This window comes from Halyomorpha halys, unplaced genomic scaffold (genome assembly GCF_000696795.3).
Source record: "Halyomorpha halys isolate HHAL.00 unplaced genomic scaffold, Hhal_1.1 Scaffold1882.1, whole genome shotgun sequence".
Lineage (NCBI taxonomy): Eukaryota > Metazoa > Arthropoda > Insecta > Hemiptera > Pentatomidae > Halyomorpha > Halyomorpha halys.
This window is the reverse complement of record NW_027107330.1, coordinates 38,925-60,068: the sequence shown is the minus strand read 5'-3', so window position 1 is coordinate 60,068 and position 21,144 is coordinate 38,925. Positions and strand designations below refer to the sequence as shown.

General features: G+C 30.0%; 2 protein-coding genes across 6 annotated transcripts in view; one reads left to right on the top strand and one right to left on the bottom strand.

The window, feature by feature from the left end:
* Pgm1 (phosphoglucose mutase 1) overlaps positions 1-18,912 on the bottom strand; it is an 80,272-nt gene extending 61,360 nt beyond the window's left edge. The window contains exon 1 of one of the 2 annotated variants that reach the window (XM_067045643.1): positions 18,842-18,912. In XM_067045643.1, the coding sequence (XP_066901744.1) occupies positions 18,842-18,853 (12 nt within the window). In that variant the 5' untranslated portion in view covers positions 18,854-18,912. Of the gene's footprint in view, positions 1-10,017; positions 10,149-18,841 lie in introns of those variants that run through there. The other variant, XM_067045642.1, reaches the window with a different exon arrangement.
* The window catches only part of LOC106690811 (uncharacterized), a 75,438-nt gene that overhangs the window by 15,624 nt on the left and 38,670 nt on the right, over positions 1-21,144 (top strand). Inside the window, exon 1 of one of the 4 annotated variants that reach the window (XM_067045644.1) lies at positions 6,888-7,038. The exons of the other annotated variants lie outside the window; for them this stretch is intronic. Coding sequence (XP_066901745.1) covers positions 7,031-7,038 — 8 coding nt within the window. The 5' untranslated portion in view covers positions 6,888-7,030. Of the gene's footprint in view, positions 1-6,887; positions 7,039-21,144 lie in introns of those variants that run through there. 4 annotated transcript variants of the gene reach the window in all.

The window sequence follows — 21,144 nt, the reverse complement described above, 5'->3', positions numbered from 1 at the left end:
CAATATAGTAATTTCCATTCGTTACCAATCTTCCCTCTACGCCACAACCCCTGATGAAGACCTGAAACTCAGGTCGAAACGTCGGCATAAAATAAATAAATATGGTTTTGTTTATTTATGTTGTTCTTTGCTGACCGCACCCCCCGACAAACTTCTTCAAGCAATATATAATTCATTAATCAAATACAAACACTAAGTGAGCCAAATAGTTAATATTTAAACGAAAAATTCCACCCACATGGGTCTTAAATTAATCGATCATGTTCTGCAATAATAAAATTATTTATTATTAATTTTATCTTTATTGGTAGAATTTGATTCTGTTCATTTACGCTCCATTTTGGTGGAATTTGTGGTTTATATATTGAATATTTAGCTCACTGTAGAGCCAACCGAAAAAATTATGACTTTATATTAAAATAGCAATTTATTATTATAACAAATAGGAATAATCGTTTAGTAATGTAACTTTGTTTGTTAACAAGGTTTCATGTTTTTCTGATTTTCTTTACATGTGGAAATTAATGAAATATTTTTCTTTATCATAGTAATCATTTAATTTATGAACAAGAAATTATTAAAAATAATTTTTCTTAAAACACTATGCGTACGAATGATTATTAAGGTTTGTAAAAAAAAAATTGTATCCTGATTTGCTAATTTTGACTAATATTGTAATTATATATATTTTTTTTTTGGAGTGCTGAATTTGAAAACGAACTGCCTTTCTTAATAAACTGAATTCTTCCATTAGTCACTAATTTTTCGTAAATTCATGATACACAATTCCAGATCTATAACACAAATACTAAGATACTTTTTCACATAACCTATGGTGCTCAATTGATTTACGTTTTATTATTATTCGATAAAAAATGACTTAATGGTATTTTCAATGAAAAACATAATCGGTTAATTTGAATTTGAGATGAAAAAAAATTATTTCTGATAAAACACAACTATCATTTGAGTAACTTTTTATTACCTTCAAATATAGAAAATTGTCATTATCAGATTAAGAAAAAACTCTTTTTTCAGAATATTTTTGAAGGCAAAACATTTAAATTAAATTAAAGTGGAAACCATTTTTTGTAATCTGGCGAGTGAGAAAAGTTTTAAAATTTTGTATTTGTTAGATTATAGTGCAAAGGGTATTTTAGGGTGCAGAATAAAAAATGTTTTTGTTAATTAGAGTTTTAATAAACTATATTGATTTACTTTTCAATTTTATAGGTCAATTTGAATTTGAAATACACGGAAATTCATTTCTGATAGTATACATCTATAATTTGAGTGTCTTTCTAATAATTTCGAATCTAGAAAGCTTAAACTTAATTGTCATTATAAAAATAATATCATTAATTTACTTTTCAATTCTATAGCAATTTTGTAGTTAATTTCATTTATCGTACCTTTCTACACTTTACTCTTCACTTTTTTTTTAATAATTAAAACTCCTTATTTGTCCAATTTATTTAAGTAATTACAAATACATTTCCTTATATCTCCAATACAAAATGACCTAGCCTATTTTGATTTGTGTTATTTGTTAAATCATAATTATCTTTTTAATCTATAAAATTTGAGTCAATTGAATGAGAACTCTAGATGCTGTAATGGGCTTTCTTCACATAATTTGAATTACGCACCATGAATTTTCGAAAAATCTATACGCCATGGGAAAAAGTAAAACGAAGAAAAAAAAATTAGATCAGGCAAAATTTTCAAATCAAATATTTATTGTAGACCTGTGTTATTTTCTATATCTTTCGAAACAATAGTGCTTCACTCTATATTCTTGATTTAATTTCTAAATCTCAGATATGAAGGGGCCTTATAGATCGCGTCAAACTTTCTCATACTGCTTTAAGCCTTCATGCGGTTCTCGTAAACAACTTAATATAAATGTTTCGTCAAAATCCATCAGTAATTTTCACGTAAAAAATTTTTATAACTTTTATGGTCATTGTCATTAATGCTGTTTTATGTATATGATAAATCCCTATATTTAAGTTAAGGTGGGGTATCCTAAAGGATTCAGTATATTTATTTGAACATTATTATAACACAATACCTACCATACCACAACTTAAAATTAGTTGGACATAAGGTATAGAGAAATCAGGGTTAGATGATATTTTATTTGATAAAAACTATTTTTAATAAAAAATATAATTTAATTAAATTTACTTAACACAGCTATTTGAGTTCAATAATTGCAAAGGTACATTTTTTTAACAGCAGTATTTCATAAAAAATTTCCTGCAAAATATGTAGTTAATGAATTTATTGTGCAAAACCTTTATCCTGGTAACTACGAGATGTCTAGCACTGAAATTAAAGCTAGTTTAATTTTCCATAAAGTAGTTTATAACATTTCCTATTTCCTAATATTCGTAGGAGCAGTAGTTTTGATGATATTTGCCAAGTTGCAGGAATGAAACTCAAACAGAAATAGAGCACGGTGGACATAAAGACAGTTATTTCATCCCAATTTTTTATTATCTTAATGAAAACTATGCATTGTTACTAGTCAAAATGTGAGTCTGCTAAGTATAGTAAAGTACTGAAAAATCGCGGCCTAAAATCGGATGCAGTTTTTCTATTACTGATAAGTATGTCATATATTGTAATATTATATACAATATGTATGTCATGTCTAAGCGGAATAATGCGGAAGTTGAAATAAAAAAGAATAAAGTAATAATGAATTATATAGCAATAAAAAATAAATCTTAATTTTTTCGTTTTATTATGTTATCATAAGATAACATAACATAAGAATAATAATATCCTGCAATAGTTTACGTTGTCTTGTTTCTCGTTTATTTAACCTTGGTGAAGACAAGCCAATGTGTTACCTGTCGATGAATATTTGTTTTCTTTTTACAAATTTCCGGCCGGTCTTATCATTTCAAGGAAATTTGTATGTTTTTCTCATATAATATTTTAATTAATGCTTTCGCCCTTTTGGTTTTATTACATTTCCCTAAATATTATCAATAAGATTTTACTCACAGTAAAACTCGACCTACATTTTTCCTATTTCGAAAAATATCTTACACCAAATATGAAGACAGAATCTCTTTGAGAGAATACCAAGGCTACTGACATAAGCGAACCTATAGTCATCAAAGCAAGAAGGTCCTTTGTAGATTCCTCAAACTCCAGACAGACATTCTAAGCCCCAGAGGAATGTCGGGTCCTGGCCATTCCAACTTGGTTGTTAAGTGGTGACACATTAGAAAGCTTTACATGTCTCATTAGTAAAGGAATCTTACTTCTTCTGTTAAAAAATATGAAAAATGAGCCTCATGCCCTAAGTATGCATATTGATTAGGGTTTTCCTAAATGCTTGTCATTATCAGGAAGGACTCAGTCTGGCAAACAACAAGCCATTTCATGGTATTATCACTGAATCTCAAAATCGCTATGACGAAATATCACGGGTACGATTAGTACCATTATCTCTTGAGAATATCTAAACATCACGCACTGTGCCAGTTTCTGCCATCTAATTCCACTTCTTAAAATTTTCGACATTTTCAGTCTACTTTTTCATATGATTATGTTACTCACGGTCTTCCGTTTTTTTTTTTTTGTTTAATACCAGATCGGCCTGGTGGGCTAAACATGTTTAACGTAAGAGCTGGTTAACTAACTGAAACCTACGCAAGATTAGCAATGATATATCCTTTCCTAAATAGAAAATCCAAATTAAAACTAGAAACAGCTATTCTTCCCTTAACTAAATGCAAAATTATAAATAAAACAAAAAAGATAAAATAATAATTATTAATAGAAGATAAAAATAAAATTAATAACAAAAACAATGACATTTTTTGTTTAACAAAATAAACAATTGACTGTTAATGGAGAAAGTTAATTTAAGAAAAATATAAAGATAAATTTAATTTAATCTGGCGAGTTTTACATGGTTAACGTAAGAGGTACATTTTTTTTTTTTAACAATTGTTTATGGGTGAGGGTATTGTCTCCTACAATAATTAAAATGAGAGTGATATTTTAAGTTTCTTAAGTACTGGCTCTTGATAATTAAATTTTCACTGGGATTTTAGAATTTAAAGTCACTTGTATATGACATGGTATATTTATTTAAACATTAAAACATTTTTTTAATATTATAACATGTAATGGGCTTATAAGTCTTGTATTGTATAGAATATACTATTCTATATTACTTATTATTTTGGAAGTTTATCTAGGAAGAAATTCAGGTTATCTAGTAGTTTTTCCTTTTTTAACAGTATTTAGTAACCAACCATTTAGTATTATTTAAAGACGAAAAGCGCTGTGATGCAGCATTTACTGTCTATTTGGTTTTCAAAATAAGTAATCTTGCACTATTTCTGTTTTAAATCGGATTTGTTTGAAATGTATCTTCTTTACACACCAGCTGAGTTCTTGCAATCAGAATAAGAACATTTAGCTTGTTTTGCTTTGTTTCCTATTAGTCCATTAAAACTAGGAATTGGGTTGGAAAAAATTTAGCTAAAACTGAAAACTATTTCAATCAATGTATTCCACCTAAAATACAAAATGAATTAAATTTACTCGATTTCTTTGGTGAGCGTTAAACGGTCCCTAAATACAATAATATATATTTTTTTATTATTCCTAAAAACTCAAAACTGAAAACTTTATCGAAAATCTTATTATTTTATGACGTTTAAAGTGTTAAATTCTGCGTCGAATAACTACCATAATATTAGATTCGACCAAGGAATATTATTAAAACGGTGGTCAAGTAAGTGCCTGAATTTTAAAATATTGATTTTTTTTTCCATATCAGGGGTATTCGTGATATTTTGTTAAATATAAAATGTTTTACTATGTTAAATTTTATAAGTATAGCATTGTGAGCAGCCCTATTTAAAGTCATGTTAAATAGTAAATGCATAACAGCTCCTAGCAAATTTTCTGAGCAACTTGTTTAGTAACCTTTCCTTCCAAAACTTCGTGTTATTGTTAACTTCTTCTGTTTTGATTACAGTAATTTATTACAACGTGCCGAAAATAAGTGAAAAGTAGAGGTGTAAAAGTTTGGCTACTGATTGTCTTTTTTTAAAAAGTCCAAAACACAATACAAAATAAAAATAAAACACACACTACTAGTAAGTAACCTAACACGACAACAAATAAAACGGTGACAAGCTCAGCTGGTCGGTTTCGTGATGTCCATTTTACAGACCTAAAACAGACTCTCAGCTATGTTACATGTAATATTGTTTTAACATAGTAAAAGAAGGAAATAAATTCTCAATTTAACTTAAGTTTTTCCATTTAACATGTTAAACTAAAGATCATGAATACCCTTATTATACTCTTTTCTTTTCAATCGCAGTCTTACGATCAATCATCATTAATTATCAATTATCACAAAAATTTATTGAACAATATTTGTAGAAAATCTAACTAGCTTTTTAAGCATCACCTTATTTTTCAAATAAAATAACACCTACCATTTCAAAATTAAGGTATTAAGGCTTTAAATGTAATATTTCTGTAAGTGTATGTAAATAATATAAAAACTAATTATTAAACCTTTCTAATAATATAAAAAGGGACATTTAGTGACGAAATAATGAAATTTATAAAGCTTATTGAATATGCTATAAAGTTATTTAAAATATTTTTATATTTATTATAGATTTCATATATAAATATGAATGGTCTGATCTGTTATTCTCAATTCAGAGCATATTAAGAAAACTAATACTAAGTCAGTAGTGGTTTTCATACTTGCCGAAATAAATTCACAAAATGTTGATATCTAGTTGATTGGGGAAAATATTTGGTTTATCCAAAACTATAACTCAGAAACTGTAAGATGTAAAGATTTCAATTAGAATTCTAACTGAAGTTAGTTAAATGCACTATAAATTAGTTTAAAATAAGTATAGTCTTAGGAGTAGTACTTTTCATGATATTTGCCAAAATAAAGTGGCAAAATGTTGCTTTTTATGAAAAACTATATCGAAAATAACTCACCCCTAAAAAAATACTTATTATAAACTACACTATGGTGCATTCTAGCTTTAATATGGGTGATAATAGACATCCGTACGTGTAATAATTCCTGATATATTGTATATCGTAAACCATAAATTTTTACCAAACAAATAGATACTCACATTTTATGATTTTGTTGAGGCCATTACTCTTACGAAATATATATATATATTTTAAACTACTTTACAGTCTATTTAACTACCTTCAATTTTAGTTTTCATAGATACCAGTACATCTGATCTTGTTTGTCCGAACGAACAAGTACTTTTTCAAAAGTACTTTTATATATTTGAGTATTTCTGTTGAAAGGGTGACTAACTCCTTAAAACCATTCATAGAATTTTGAACTATCATTCAATAACAATTAAGTGTTAAATTAAGGCTTCATATCTAGATATAAATGTTACCTAACTATTATATTTTTATATCTATTATGCTTTTGCAACGAGAAATATTGTTAAAAGTACATTTCTGAAAAATATGTTGATACACAATGCTAACGGTAGAACACGTAAGGGAGTGCAGTTCCGGAAAATCGAACTTTATAAAAAGTGAAACTTTCAAAAATCCGAAAACAATTTTTTTTTTTAGTTTGGCCACTATTGAAGCAAAGCAGTGATATATTAATTAGATTGTGCCATAATCTATTATGGAATTCAAATACTATTATGACGTTATTAATTCTTACTTAAGATGTGATTAATATTAATTGTTTCTAATGAATCGCACAATAAAATATCACTTACTTCGCGAACAGTTCAATGTTCTCCCTAAGTAGTTGATCATGACCCCATGAACAAAGTAAAATCCAATATACATGACGTTAGCCAATGTCTAATAACCATATGGTCAAAAAATTTGAAAATCGTTACAGATGTATTATCCAAATGGAAATAAATTTCAAAATTTAAGAACAAAAATTTAATGGTACAAGTAAAAATGGGGGAAGATACCTGCCTCTATCTGCGTCCCACCATGCTGACAAACATTGCCTGAAATGATTTAGTGAGTCCTCTTGAATTAATTTTCTTTGTGGTTAATTGGTAGCGGAGATTAATTTTCATTTAATATAGTCCACTTAAAAATTTGATTTTTATACCACTAGAAATGCGTTAGAGGAATCCAACATGAATCGTTGATTTTCCCCTTCCCAAGCTCCTCCCGTTTCACCTTTTTAAAATTTTGAATATATAGATGCGGAACGTTGTGGGTTCGATTCTGACCTGCTCAGTAAACATTTATTACTCGGTGGTTCCGAGAAATAAATCTTGACACTCCCTACTTGGCTAGTAAGTGGACTTAACCAACCATGAACATAAATTGAACAGGTTAAGCTCCAAGATTTAAAACACTGCATGCCTTTCTTATTTTCTGGAGGAAAAAATGGAAGAAAACGACAATATCTTAAAAATATTTCGAGCTGAACATACTTAGTTCATGGAAATGTTTACTAAACAACACTAAAACACTTCTTTTTTTGTAACACGGTATTAGTGACGTGATGGGAAAAATAAAATGGTGGGAAATGTTAAAAATTGTATTTAATCCGAAAAGACACATTTCTTAAACCAACTTAATTAACCCATTTTTTCCTCCGCTTATAGTCAAACATAATTAAGCACGTCGTTTCATCTTTTTTAAACATATTCCTAGATTTTTTTTTTCATTTTCAAAAAACAATAAATAGTCTTATTTTACGTAAGTTGTTTAAATCATTCTACATAAACGAACAAGGTAATCTTCAAATTAGTACTATCGTTCAGTTCATATTATATTCGCTCCAACTCCACTGTTGACGTTCTAGGAACGGGAAAATGTGGCTGCGCTTGCGCATGCTAGTTTGATGATAGTCAAAATCGTATTGGAGCAAACTTCTTATAAATATTATAATATTTATTATTTTAACAGATGTTTGCTTTTCTACTATAAAAATCCCAAACAAAAAAAACATGTGTTGTGCACCTGAACCACTATGTACCCTGAAACTCTATAACACACTTCATTTTCTGTATAGTAATGCTTATTTTACAGAGGTTTCCCTTCATTAAATAGTTTTCAACCACATAGTCTGTAAGTAACTCTCATATTTTTGTGTTACATATGGTTTTAGATTGTGAAAGAACAGTGTATTATTTAAAAAAATAACATCTTCATCTTAACTAAAGATCAGAAATGTGGATTAAAAAAGAAGTTTCTACTTGTATAATATATAAATATACATATACATAAACTTAACAAAGTTTATGATTACCAATATTATTTGAGCATAAATAAAAACTAGTATAAATCATCTTAACTAATTATAGGTCAATAACTAATGAGTTATGGGCAGTTATTTTGTATTATCCATAATCTAGCTCTCGTCTCTGAGAATTATGAATTAATTAATCGAAAATTATTGAAGTTTCGAAATATTATATTTTTATACTGCACCTAATTGAGTATCTTCCACTAAAAAATTGAGTTCATTTAGAGCAAACGAATGTTGCATAAATCAGCAGAATAAATCCATCAATGCTCGAGGTATCATCAGTTTCTTCTTACGTAACCAAGAGATTCGAATCCGAAAAAAAGGTTATACTAAAACTTTTTTTCTTGAAATAGATATTTTGATCAATGTTTGCGCTTGATTGTTGGTCAATGTAAAGTGAATCCTTAGGAGAAATGTCTTTACAGTGAGCAAAAAATAAAAAAGTAACGTAAATAATATAATAAAATAAAGTGGTTAATAAGTAAACCATTTTTTTTTTCAGTCGGTATGAAGTAAAATTGTTAGGAGAAATTTGATCTCACTCAAAGCTTTTCATAGTTCATCAGAAAATCGAAAAACAAAAGCAAGAGATATCTAGTGATTATGTATTTATCTAAAAACTTTCCAATCGGATTTACAGAAAAATCCGAAACAGACGTTCAGATTGTAAGATTAAGCCGGATTAAAAAGAAAATTCTAAAATATGAGGTTAACATAGGTGATCGAATAGTGCTTGTAATTGTAATAGACTAATGTGCATTTTTTATTTCATCTTGAAAATAAACTGATTGATCAATTGTAACAACATGAGCAGCCATTGTCGATACTTCAACACGCCAAGCTCAACAACAATAACACGTTATCGATTACATTTGTGTACAAGTGAAACCATGAGTATTATAAATCCACTTTTTTAAAATCAAAGTCACTTTCTCAAATCAAAATCACAATCAAAATCAAGTCACATTCCTTCCTTTTTCAGGTAAAGTTTTCTCATTTATTATTTTTTATTAGTTCTAATTTTTGTACTAATTCTAACCACTCTCACGACAACAGCCTGTAATAATATAAGCAATATGGAAAACACTGGAATTTGTAGATGAAAAAATCAGTTTAGAAATCAGCATACACTTCATCAATGTCTAAAACAGCAGACAAATTTAACTCGATATGAATTATGTTAAAAATTGTTCCCAAGTATTTTATAGATATTTTCTGTACGTGAATCGAATTAAATGATGGATTTATATATAATATTATACTAATATTAATATATAAAATATTAATAATTTTTTTTTAAAACTAAGAACAACAATAATAATTAATCATATGGTGAAAGGTTTCAAATGGGTTTGCCACTGAAAGGCATGTAAAATATTGATAGTAAATAGGAAATTATTAATAAACAATAAAATTAGGACGACAATAATTTCAGTGGGAAACCCATTTCATTCAACCTCTTCCATCACTCCATATAGGTTGAAACCATTAGATGCTTATCCGTCCCAGATCCAGAAACGGACAAACTACGAACATTCCTCACAGTTATGTAAATAGCTTATAGTTTAATCTTAAAAAACGTTTTAAAATAAAATATGCAACTAAGGCTTCTTTAGTTATTTACATTAACATTCTTTGGTTATTTGATAAAACTAGTAATATGAAATAACTTGTGACTAAAAAATGGTGACTAGATTTAGTAAAAATATATTAATAATGCTCTTTCTACTTACGGGCGTGGCCATTCCCCATGAAGTCTAACTGCTTACCTTCCGCGTTAACATCTTGAATTTAGTCTAGGGCTAAAAAGGTTGCCCTGTAAGGTTTAATTTTTAAACTCTATTCCATATGACTGGCGCTAACATTAATCGATAGGTCATTATAAAAATATATTTCCATTTTGGCAAAACATGGTTTGACACTTTGGGATTTTATAAGCTCCAACCACATAGTAAAATTTTCTCTTTACCAATTATATGATCTTCCCAATATTGCTACTAGTTATTCGAAAGAAAAATACAACCATATTGGATTTAATTGGCTCATCACTTCAAGAAAGATGAAATATACAGTGTAATCTCGATAAACCGAATGGATTCCAGCAGGGGTGTGTCCGGATTACAGAAAACTGCGGATTACATAAAGTATTAGCAAAAATAATCACTCCCTTACTCTCAGTCTCTCTCTTTCCATTAACCTTTTGTCATGTACTATGAGCCTTATAACATCGCTTTTGTTAATTCTTATATCCTCAGTAATTTAGATAATCCTAAGTGATGATTTGTTAAACATACAAGACTGTTCATTTATAAGTGAACAGAAATATAAATAAAAATTAAAAATACTCTTTTTACATATTCATTTAAAATGTGATAATTATTGGCCTACATCTCTCAAGAAACGTCCAGATATATTTATCGGAAAAACGCAGAGTGGCACAGGACTAGATACCCCACAGATAAAACATATTATACTACATTGACAAACAAACTCAAAACAGAACTTACAAAATTGAAAATACAAAATTTAACTAACTTAACTCAAAACCTTATGACTACTTACAAGTCTTTATGGACGGCCATTAAGAAGCTTCTTAACTTATTAAATTAAAAATTTTAATCACCCTCTTCTTACTGAATCTCAAACATGGACTAAATCGGACGATGAAAAAACTCAGGTATTCGGTCAGCACCTTTCAAAAACATTTGGCCCACACCCTAACATTCTAAATCCAACCCACATCAAATACATTGAAGAAGAATTAAACATTCCACTCCAAATGACCCTTCCTCCTAAAGCATTTCATCCTTCAGAAATATCTAACATCATTCAGAAGTTACCTTCCCGCAAAGCTCCCGGTTATGACCTACATACATCCCGTATTCTGAAACATATTCCTCGAAAATCTGTTCTATTCCTCACCTACATCTAAAATGCTGTACTCAGATCCACTTATTCTCCTGACCCATGGAAATTATCCATAACCACAATGATTCCCAAACCTCAAAAGCCGCCAGAATACCCATCCTCATACCGTCCTATCTCTTTGTTATATATCATGGGCAAAATCCTTTTTGTATAATTTGTATAATTTCCTAAAAAATTATTGGGTTCAGTACTTATTAAGGGATAACTGTTTCTTAAACAACGATTGTGTATGGAGATGATTTATTCATGATCACTCTCAACCACCAGGTTAATTATACCAATCTATAAAGGTTTACAGAGGAGTCTCCCGTACCCACAGGTTTGACATACAGCTAACAGAATATATAATTATCTCCCACCGGTGGATTCGAACACGAACCCAATAGATTGTTACACAGATCTTAACTCACTGAGCTATCCGCGGCCTGCAACTAATACGGCTAATAAAGAAACGAAGTTCTATTACATAACGTATAGAAAACTATATAAAAGTGAACATAAAAATATAAAATAATACGGAAGTTAAAAAAACGAATAAAGTAATAATAACTTATACAGTAATAAAAAATAAAAATAAAACATACATTTTTCGTTTTTTTTTAAAGTTTTATATGTTTATTTTATAATCCTGCGATACCTTACAATATCTTGTTTCTGGTTTATTTAACCCAGGTGAAAACGAGCCAATGTGAGTCCAAATGATACCTTACGATGAAAATTGGTGTTCTAAGGCATCCATCCATTTGGTTTTATTATTTTTCTCTAAATATAATTAATAAGATTTTACTCACAGTAATACTCGACCTACATTTCACCTATTTCGAAAAATATCTTACATCAAATATGAAGACAGAATCTCTTTCAGAGAATACCACGGCCGCTGCCAAAACCGAACCTTTTGCCATCAAAGCAAGAAGGCCCTTTGTAGATTCCCGGAACTCCAGACATTACAAGCAACAGAAGAATGTCGGGTCCTGGCCATCCCAACTTGGTTGTTAAGTGGTGACACAATGGAACGCTTTACATGTCTCATCAGTAAAGGAATCTTACTTTTTCTGTTAAAAAATATGAAAAATGAGTTTTTCTTTTTAGGCTATTCGAAAGGTCACAATCGCCAGCCTCATGCCCTAAATTATCCTAAGTATAAATATTGACTGGGATTTTCCTGAATGCTTGTCATTCTCAGAAAGGTCTCGGTCTGGCAAACAACAAGGCTCTTCTTGGTATTATCACTAAATCTCAAAATATCAACGCTATGACGAAATATCACGGGTACGATTAGTACCGTTATCTCTTGAGGATATCTAAACATCACGCACTGTGCCAGTTTCTGCCATCTCATTCCACTTCTTAAAATTTTCGTTCTTCCTTTTTTATATAATTATGTTACTCTCGCTCTTCCTTTTTTTTTTATTTAATACCAGATCGGTCTGGTGGGCTTTCCATGGTTAACGTAAGAGGTACATTTTTTTCTAAATAATTTATTATAGGTGAGGGGATATAGTCTCATACAAAATACACCCCTAACTAAATGCAACGTTATAAATAAAACAAAAGAGATAAAATAATAATTCTTAATAGAAGATAAAAATAAAATTAATAACAAAAACAATGACATTTATGGTTTTCAAAAAATAAACAATTGAATTTTAATGGGGAAAGTTAATTTAAGAAAAAAATAAAGATAAATTAAATTTAACCTATGAAAATGGGGGGTATAGTCTCGTACAATATACACCCCTTCCTATATACAATGTTATAAAAAAAACAAAAAGATAAAAATAATAATTCTTAATCAAAAGCGTATAACAGGATGTCCTGTAGCAGCCTGAGCTTCTGCCTTAAGTGTTGTGGTTGAGTTTCCCAAGAGCTAAGGTCACTGCTGCTTAACTATCGGTAACTGAGAGGGGAACTTCATGAACCCCCTTTTTTTTATGAAATCCTCTATTGTCTCCATTTGTTATTCTCGATCCAACTGGTTGTTCCTTACAAACCAAGAAGCATCAACTGCAATTCATAGAACTTTATTTTGAAAAGAATGTAATTTTTTTCCTTTTCGTAAAGGATGCCGCTCCCCAGACTTCACAGCCATACATCAGCAATGACCTGAGAATTGTTTTCAAACTAAGAATAGCTGTTTCTAGTTTGAATTTGGATTTTTTATTTAGGACAGGATATAGCATTGCAAATCTTGCGTAGGTTTCAGTTAGTTTGATGTTGATATGGTGGTTTCGTGTATGGTTGTGGTCGAGGTGAATACGCTCTTCGTTGGAGAATTGATAAAGAGATATTATCTATTTTCAAACGAACTACTATAACCTTAATAAATACATAAAAACCTAATTTTGAAAAAGAAATAAAATACTTACTAAGAAATATACTGGTTTGATGAATGATAAATTTATGTGAACTTCCAATCATATATGGAATTAAAAAGATTAACTTGAATTTCAAAGAGCAATACTGTATACCTAGTCTGAAATTCGTCCTAGAACTTACGGCATCGGTCATTAATTTATTTCTGCAACCAACGTGTAAATACAGCAAGGGTCTTTGCTTCCTGCATTTATGCATTAGGTATCACTTCAAGTGTTTTCGACAAAATTTATAATCACACCCAACGTTTACTATGCCTCTTGAATTTAAGAATCTTATGAGAAAACAATGTTGATTCATGAAAAATATTTATTTAATAATATTAATTTGACATTTCAACATTGAATAAAGACCCACCAGAACTAATCCTCTAACTTACCTCCTAAGGTAAAAATGTAAACTGGAACCCTGCCAGTGAGATAGTACTGGAAATTGATTTCGATCGCCGCCTTTGCTAGAACCATCATATCAGCATCAAACTAACTGAAACCTACGCAAGGTCAGCAATGCTATGTTCTATCCTCAATAGAAAATTCAAATTAAAACCAGAAACAGCTATTCTTATTTTTAAGACAATTCTCAGGCCACTGCTGATGTATGGCTGCGAAGTCTGGGGAGCGGCATCCTTTACGAATAGGGAATAACAAATGGAGACAATAGGGGATTACATCAAAGGTTCATGAAGTTCCACTCCCAGCTACCGACAGGACAGTTAGAGAAGCAGTGGCCTACAGCTTGGGAAACCCAACCACAACCCGAAGACTGAAGCCCAGGATACTGCAAAATATCCTGTTATACGTTTTTTATTAAGAATCTTTATTTTTGTCTATTTATTTTACCTTAACTTTTTTTTATTTTATAACGTTGTATATAGTTAGGGGTATCTTTTTACGAGACTATACTACTCATTGTATATCAATATCAATTGTTTAAAAAAAACTACCTCTTACATTAACCTATCAGGCCCATCTGGTATTCAATAAAAAAAAATAACATCGGAGAAAGAGTTTAAAGTCCTTGAACAACTCGAACTTTACACATGCAAACGTGTGTGTGAGAGAGAGAGGGAGAAAGAGAATATGGTCAGTCGATCAAAAACAAAAAGTCGTAGGAAACTACACATCTAAGGCGGGTTTATGTTTGGGGCGTGAAAGTAACTTTTTTGATAAAATCGACCGACCGCAAATTTCCGCCTTATAGAATTGATTTTTAAACGTTTTCCAATTTTCCCGAAAAAGGTCTGAATGATTTTCACTGAGTTCAGTATGTAAATATACAATTAAGTGTTCTTTAATATGAGATAGGTCTGATCCCCTTGGAAATAATGTTATAGGACTTCAATGAGGTTTTTTCTAACAATCTTCCTCAAAATAACTTTAACTTTGTTCATTTGAAATAATTAATTATCTCACGTTTTATACTTAAAAAGGGGACCAATATAAAAAAATTAAAGGATTTGAATATTAACTTGAGGAGATTAGAGGAAGAATATTTTTTTTCTGGCTGAAACACACTCCCAGATATATCTAATAGTTATAATAAAAACTTATTATATACTGTTGGAAAGCCTAACATTAAAGAAAAATACTATACAATAACTGTACAATGTAATAGGGAATGACGAAAAAGACATAAATTAAACACAATTTTGACGTTAAATTGATGGGCACATGCGCATTGAGTTGTTCCGTTTCGTTATAACCAGTCAGTTAAATCTTTCCTTGTCACCATTATGATACCAAATTATTTTGTAATTCAACTTAACATGCATATATTTTAGCCTTTCCGTTCAGATGATGACTACTACATGAGAAAAAAACTTAGAAGTAATTTACAGATTTAGCATCCCATATTCATCTTATTCGTTAAAATAAGGCAAAAACCTTCTAAAAAGATTCTAATCTTTATTATTAAAATTTATTATTCATTAGAATCTTTTGAAAACGTTTTTGCCTTATTTTAGCGAATAAGATGCATAATATGGAATGCTAAATCTGTAAGTTTACACTTCTAAGTTTTTTTCTCATGTAGTAGTCATCATCTGAACGGAAAGGCTAAAATATATGCATGTTAAGTTGAATTACAAAATAATTTGGTATCATAATGGTGACAAGGAAAGATTTAACTGACTGGTTATAACGAAACGGAACAACTCAATGCGCATGTGCCCATTTTTTCAAGAATTGATTATGGGGAGAGGGTAGTATAGTCTCGTAATAAAGATACCACTAACTATATACAACGTTCTAAAATAAAAAAAGTTAAGATAAAATAAATAGACAAAAATAAAGATTCTTAATAAAAATGTATAACAGGATGTTTTGCAGTATCCTGGATTTCAGTCTTCGGGTTGTGGTTGGGTTTCCCACAACTGCTTCTTTAACTCTCCAATCTGTAACTAGGAGTGGATGAATGAATGATGGATGAACTTCATGAATCTTTTTTTGATGTAATCCTCTATTGTCTCCGTTTGTTATTATCGATGCAATTGGTTGTTCCTTGCAAACTAAGGAGCATCAACTGCAATTCGTAGAACTTTATTTTGAAAAGAATGTAATTTTTTTTTTTCATAAAGGATGGCGCTCCCCAGAATTCACAGCCATACATCAGCAATGACCTGAGAATTGTTTTTAAACTAAGAATAGCTGTTTCTAGTTTGAATTTGGATTTTCTATTTAGGGAAGGATATATGATTGCTAATCTTGCGTAGGTTTCAGTTTGTTAACCAGCTCTTACGTTAACCAGGTAAAGCCCACCAGGCCGATCTGGTAATAAATAAAAAAACCGAAGACCGTGAGTAACATAATTATATGAAAAAGGAGCAACTAAAATTTTAAGAAATAGTATGAATAGAAGTAGATGCCAGAAACTGAAACAGTCCGTGATGTTAAAATATACTCAAAGAGATAATGCTACTAATCGTACCCGTCATATTTCGTGATATTATTATTCTTGGTATTATCGCTGAATCTCAAAATTACAGTCTTATAATTTTGAGATTCAGCGATTATACCAAGAAGTGCCTTGTTGTTTTTAATAATTTTGTAAATAGATCCATGTTTTTATACGGCAACGCCCTGCGCGTTAGGGCATGGGTCCCAGAGCGCTCAATGCGGATTGTTGTGGGTTCGTCCTACCTGTATTATTATTCGGTCGTCCTGAGAAATGAATCTTGACACTCCCTCCTGGGTTAGTACGCGGCGGACTAGTTCCTCTCAGCAGTTACCTATACCAAATTTAAGTGTATGTGGCTCACCCTCAAAAGAAAGTCCAATGCTACAAGTTCAAGATCTTTTCTCATGCCCTTCTCATCTCTTCCAGTCTTCTCATGCCCATAATTAGCTTATGTATCTTGATTTTTGTTTTTTTAACTGTTTGTAAGGAAACGTTCTCATTGATACCTCAATCTATGGACTTAACCAACTATCAATAGGAATTTTAAATGTTACACTTTTAAGATTTGAAACACTGCATGCCTTTCTTATTTTATGGGGAAACAAATTGGAACAAAACGGTTATATCTTAAACAGATTTAGAGTTCATCGCAATGTTTACCAAACTACACTAACACATATTTTAAACACAGCGTTAGTGATGTGATGGGAAAAATAAAATAGTGGGAGTGGTTACAAAATTGTATGGAATCCCAAAAGACACATTTCTTAAGCCGACTTAATTATCTCATTTTTTCTCCGCTTATAGTCAAAAATAATTAAACACTTAGTTTCAACATATTCCTAGATTTTTTTTTTCATTTTCAAAACATAGCAGTAAATAACCTTATTACATAAGTTGTTTAAAACATCCTACATAATATAAGTACCAAGGCAATCTTCACATAAGTACTATCAATTCAGTTCATATTATATTCGTTCCAACTCGACTGTTGACGGTCTAGGAACGGGAAAATTTTACTGCGCTTGTGCCTGCTAGTGTTGATGGTAGACAAAACTCGTATTGGAACAAATCTCTTATAAATATTATTATATTATTAACAATTCGAACATATGTTTGCTTTTCTACTATAAAACCCCAAACAAAAAAAAAAAGAATATGTTGTGCACCTGAACCACTTTGTACCCTGAAACTCTATAACACACTTCATTTTCTGTATAGTAATACATATTTTACAGAGGTTTCCCTTCATTAAATAATTTTTAACCACATAGTCTATAAGTAATATATTGTATTGTGTTACATATTGTTTTAGATTGTAAGTAAACAGTGTATTATTTTAAAAATAACATCTTCATCATAACCAAAGCCCAGAAATGTGGATTAAAAAAGAAGACTAGATATTGTGTTTATGTAATATATTGAGTTTCTAGTTGTATAATATATTAATATACATATACATAAACTTAACAAAGTTTATGATTACCAATATTATTTGAGCATAAATTAAAAATAGTATAAATCATCTTAACTAATTATAAGTCAATAATTAATGAGTTATGGGCAGTAGTTGTTTTATATTATCCACAATATAGTTCTCGTCTCTGAGAATTTTCAAATAATTAATCAGAAATTATTGAACTGTCGTAATATTATATTTTTATATTGCACCTAATTCAGTATCTTAATTTTTTTAATTGAAGAGTTCATTTAGAGCAAACGAATGTTGCATAAATCAGCAGAATAAATCCATCAATAGATATTTTAATCAAGGTTTGCGCTTTATTGTTAGTCAATGTAAAGTGACTCCTTAGGAGACATGGCTTTACAGTCTACAAAAAAGTAACGTAAATAATATAATAAAATAAAATGGTCAACTAGTAAACCATGTATTTTGTATTTTTAGATTATGTATTTATTAATAAACTTTCCGATTGGATTTACAGAAAAATCCAAAATAGACGTTCACATTGTAAGATTAAGACGGATTAAAAAGAAAATTCTAAATTTGAGGTTAACATCGGTGATCGAATAGTGCTTGTAATTGTAATAGACTAATGCTAAAAACTGCACATTTTCAATTTCATCGTGAAAGCAAACTGATTGATCAATTGCCATGAGTTGCCATTGTGTTAAGTATCCACAATGCCTTTCCGTCCCAGATCTAGAACTGAACAAACTACGAACATTTCCATTAGTTCTGTAAGTAGCTTATAGTTTAATCTTAAAAAACGTTTTTAAATAAAATATGTAACTAAGGCTTTGGTTATTTGATAAAACTATTTTTATTAAATAACTTGCGATATAAAAATGATGACTAGATTTAGTAAAAATATTAGTAATGCTCTTTCTACTTACGTGTTTGACCATTGCCCATGAAGTCTAACTGCTTAGCTTCCTCTTCAACACCTTGAATTTAGTCTAAGGCTACCAGAGTTGTCCTGGAAGGTTTTATTTTTAAACTCTATTCCATATAACTGACACTAACATTAATCAATAGATCTTAATAAAAATATATTTCCATTTTGGCATATCATTATTTGTCACTTGGGGATTTTCAAAGCTCCAACTACATAGTATAATTTTCTCTCTACCAATTATGTGATATAAAATCTTCCCAATATTGTAACTAGTTATTCGAAAGAAAAATGCAACCATATTGGATTTAATTGGCTTATCACTTCAAGAAAGATGAAATATACAGTGTAATCTCGATAATCCGAATTGATTCCAGCAGGGGTGTGTCCGGATTACAGAAAATTGCGGATCACATAAAGTATTAGGAAAAATTCTCAATGTACTATGAAGACTTTCATAGGAATTAGATAATCCGATTTCGAAACTGTAAAAATTTCGATCATAAACTAGACGATTTACACGGTGAATACAATAAATGGCTCTAGATTTTGAAGTTAAAGATGAATGAAATATATAAGTAAAGGTAATTCCATTGCGTAGCCTTTGACTATAGCTAGACTATACCACCATAGCTAGACTGATATCAATACCTTATAATGCCACTAGGCAATCAAAGGGAGAAGACTTTAAGAGTAAATGCATATATAATATATTTCATGTATTATATATGCATGATGTAATTATTAATTTAAATGAAGCCTAACCAGTTAAAATGTCGTCCACACTTGTGAACTTTTATTTAAAAACAAAATATTATTGATTGCTGAGTTTGCTCAAAAAAGTAACTTTTTTTTACGCCAGTTTTGGAGTATTCGGAGCTTCGAAATTCAAATTACCAAGATTAAATTGTATTATCTCAAGTTAAGTATTATAATGAAACCGTTTTAGGCCAAGAAAAGTTGATTTTTGACTATCAAACTTTAGAGTGTACAGGCTATTCCTATATTTCAAGTTTCAAATAAATTCTAGGTTCTACAAAATTTAGGCTTTAGTTAAAATTATGTTTAACTACAAATAAAAAAATCTTATAGGATATTCTTCGAACTACTCAAACTTCCATCTGACCCTTTATTGGAGGAAAATAATAACATTTCGGGCTGTCCGTAGTTCAGATGGTTAGGCACAGTTCTATCAGTCTGAGATCTGCGGGCGGCGCCGCTAAAACCCCCGAGGAGCGGCGATCCTATAACGCTATAATATAATATTAAAAAACTATATATGAAATATGAAATATAAAACTTGACCCTCATCATGGTTTGAATAGGTTGGTCACCTGTAGATGACTAAGCAAACATCACCTTCGCTGTGGATTGTTATGTTAATAAAAAATAAATAAACAATTTTGACACAACAATCTATATGAGTAAAACTTACTTAAATAATAACCATTAGCTACGAATGAGAATAAATAGATCAAATTGAGTATAAATATGATGGGTTTTATCTAAAAAAAAAAAAAATAGAAAAAGGTATTCTAAGTAAATTTCCATCTTTACATCTTTTAGTATGGTCGAGATTAAATTTAATCCTTAAAATTATCACAGATGTGCCATATCAGAGACAATGTCATGTACCAGTAGACTGTCATGAATATATGTTTTGTTTAAGGTTTCTAATTTAGATAACATATCACCACATACGTATATACGTGTTGCTGCTTTGTTATAATACCAGGTTTGATGAAAATACGGTTTTGATTTTACTTTGAATAACACGTTCTCCAAAGATAGTACCGTAGACTGTAGTTACTTTCTCTAATGCGGTCATCCTACAGACTCTCCCAAAGCTAGAGAGCTGTCACAAATTAGACCCACTCTACGCTACAATATATAAAAGAAGTCGAGTACAATGTTAAAAGAACTTCATTTTGTCAAATGTTCAACATTAATACAAAGCAGCGATATAACAGCAAAAATACTTTCAAAATATATTATTAACAATATATAATTGATTCTTTAGTAACTTTAATATCAATTGATAATCAAATCAACATTATTCAGGGACAACAGTAAACAAAAGCCATTTCCTACTTCTCTTGTGAACAATGGAGGGATATTATATCAATTACAATAACATTGTGTGATAACCCTCGTAAAAACTTGTAAAATTGCATTTAACAATACCCTGGTCGACTGGTGAACAGGATCTTTCAATATTAAATACTTGTATTTGTCCAATTATTTGAGTATTTACGCACTTTAATTTTAACTTTAAAAAGTAGATAAGTGGAAGTAATAAAGTAA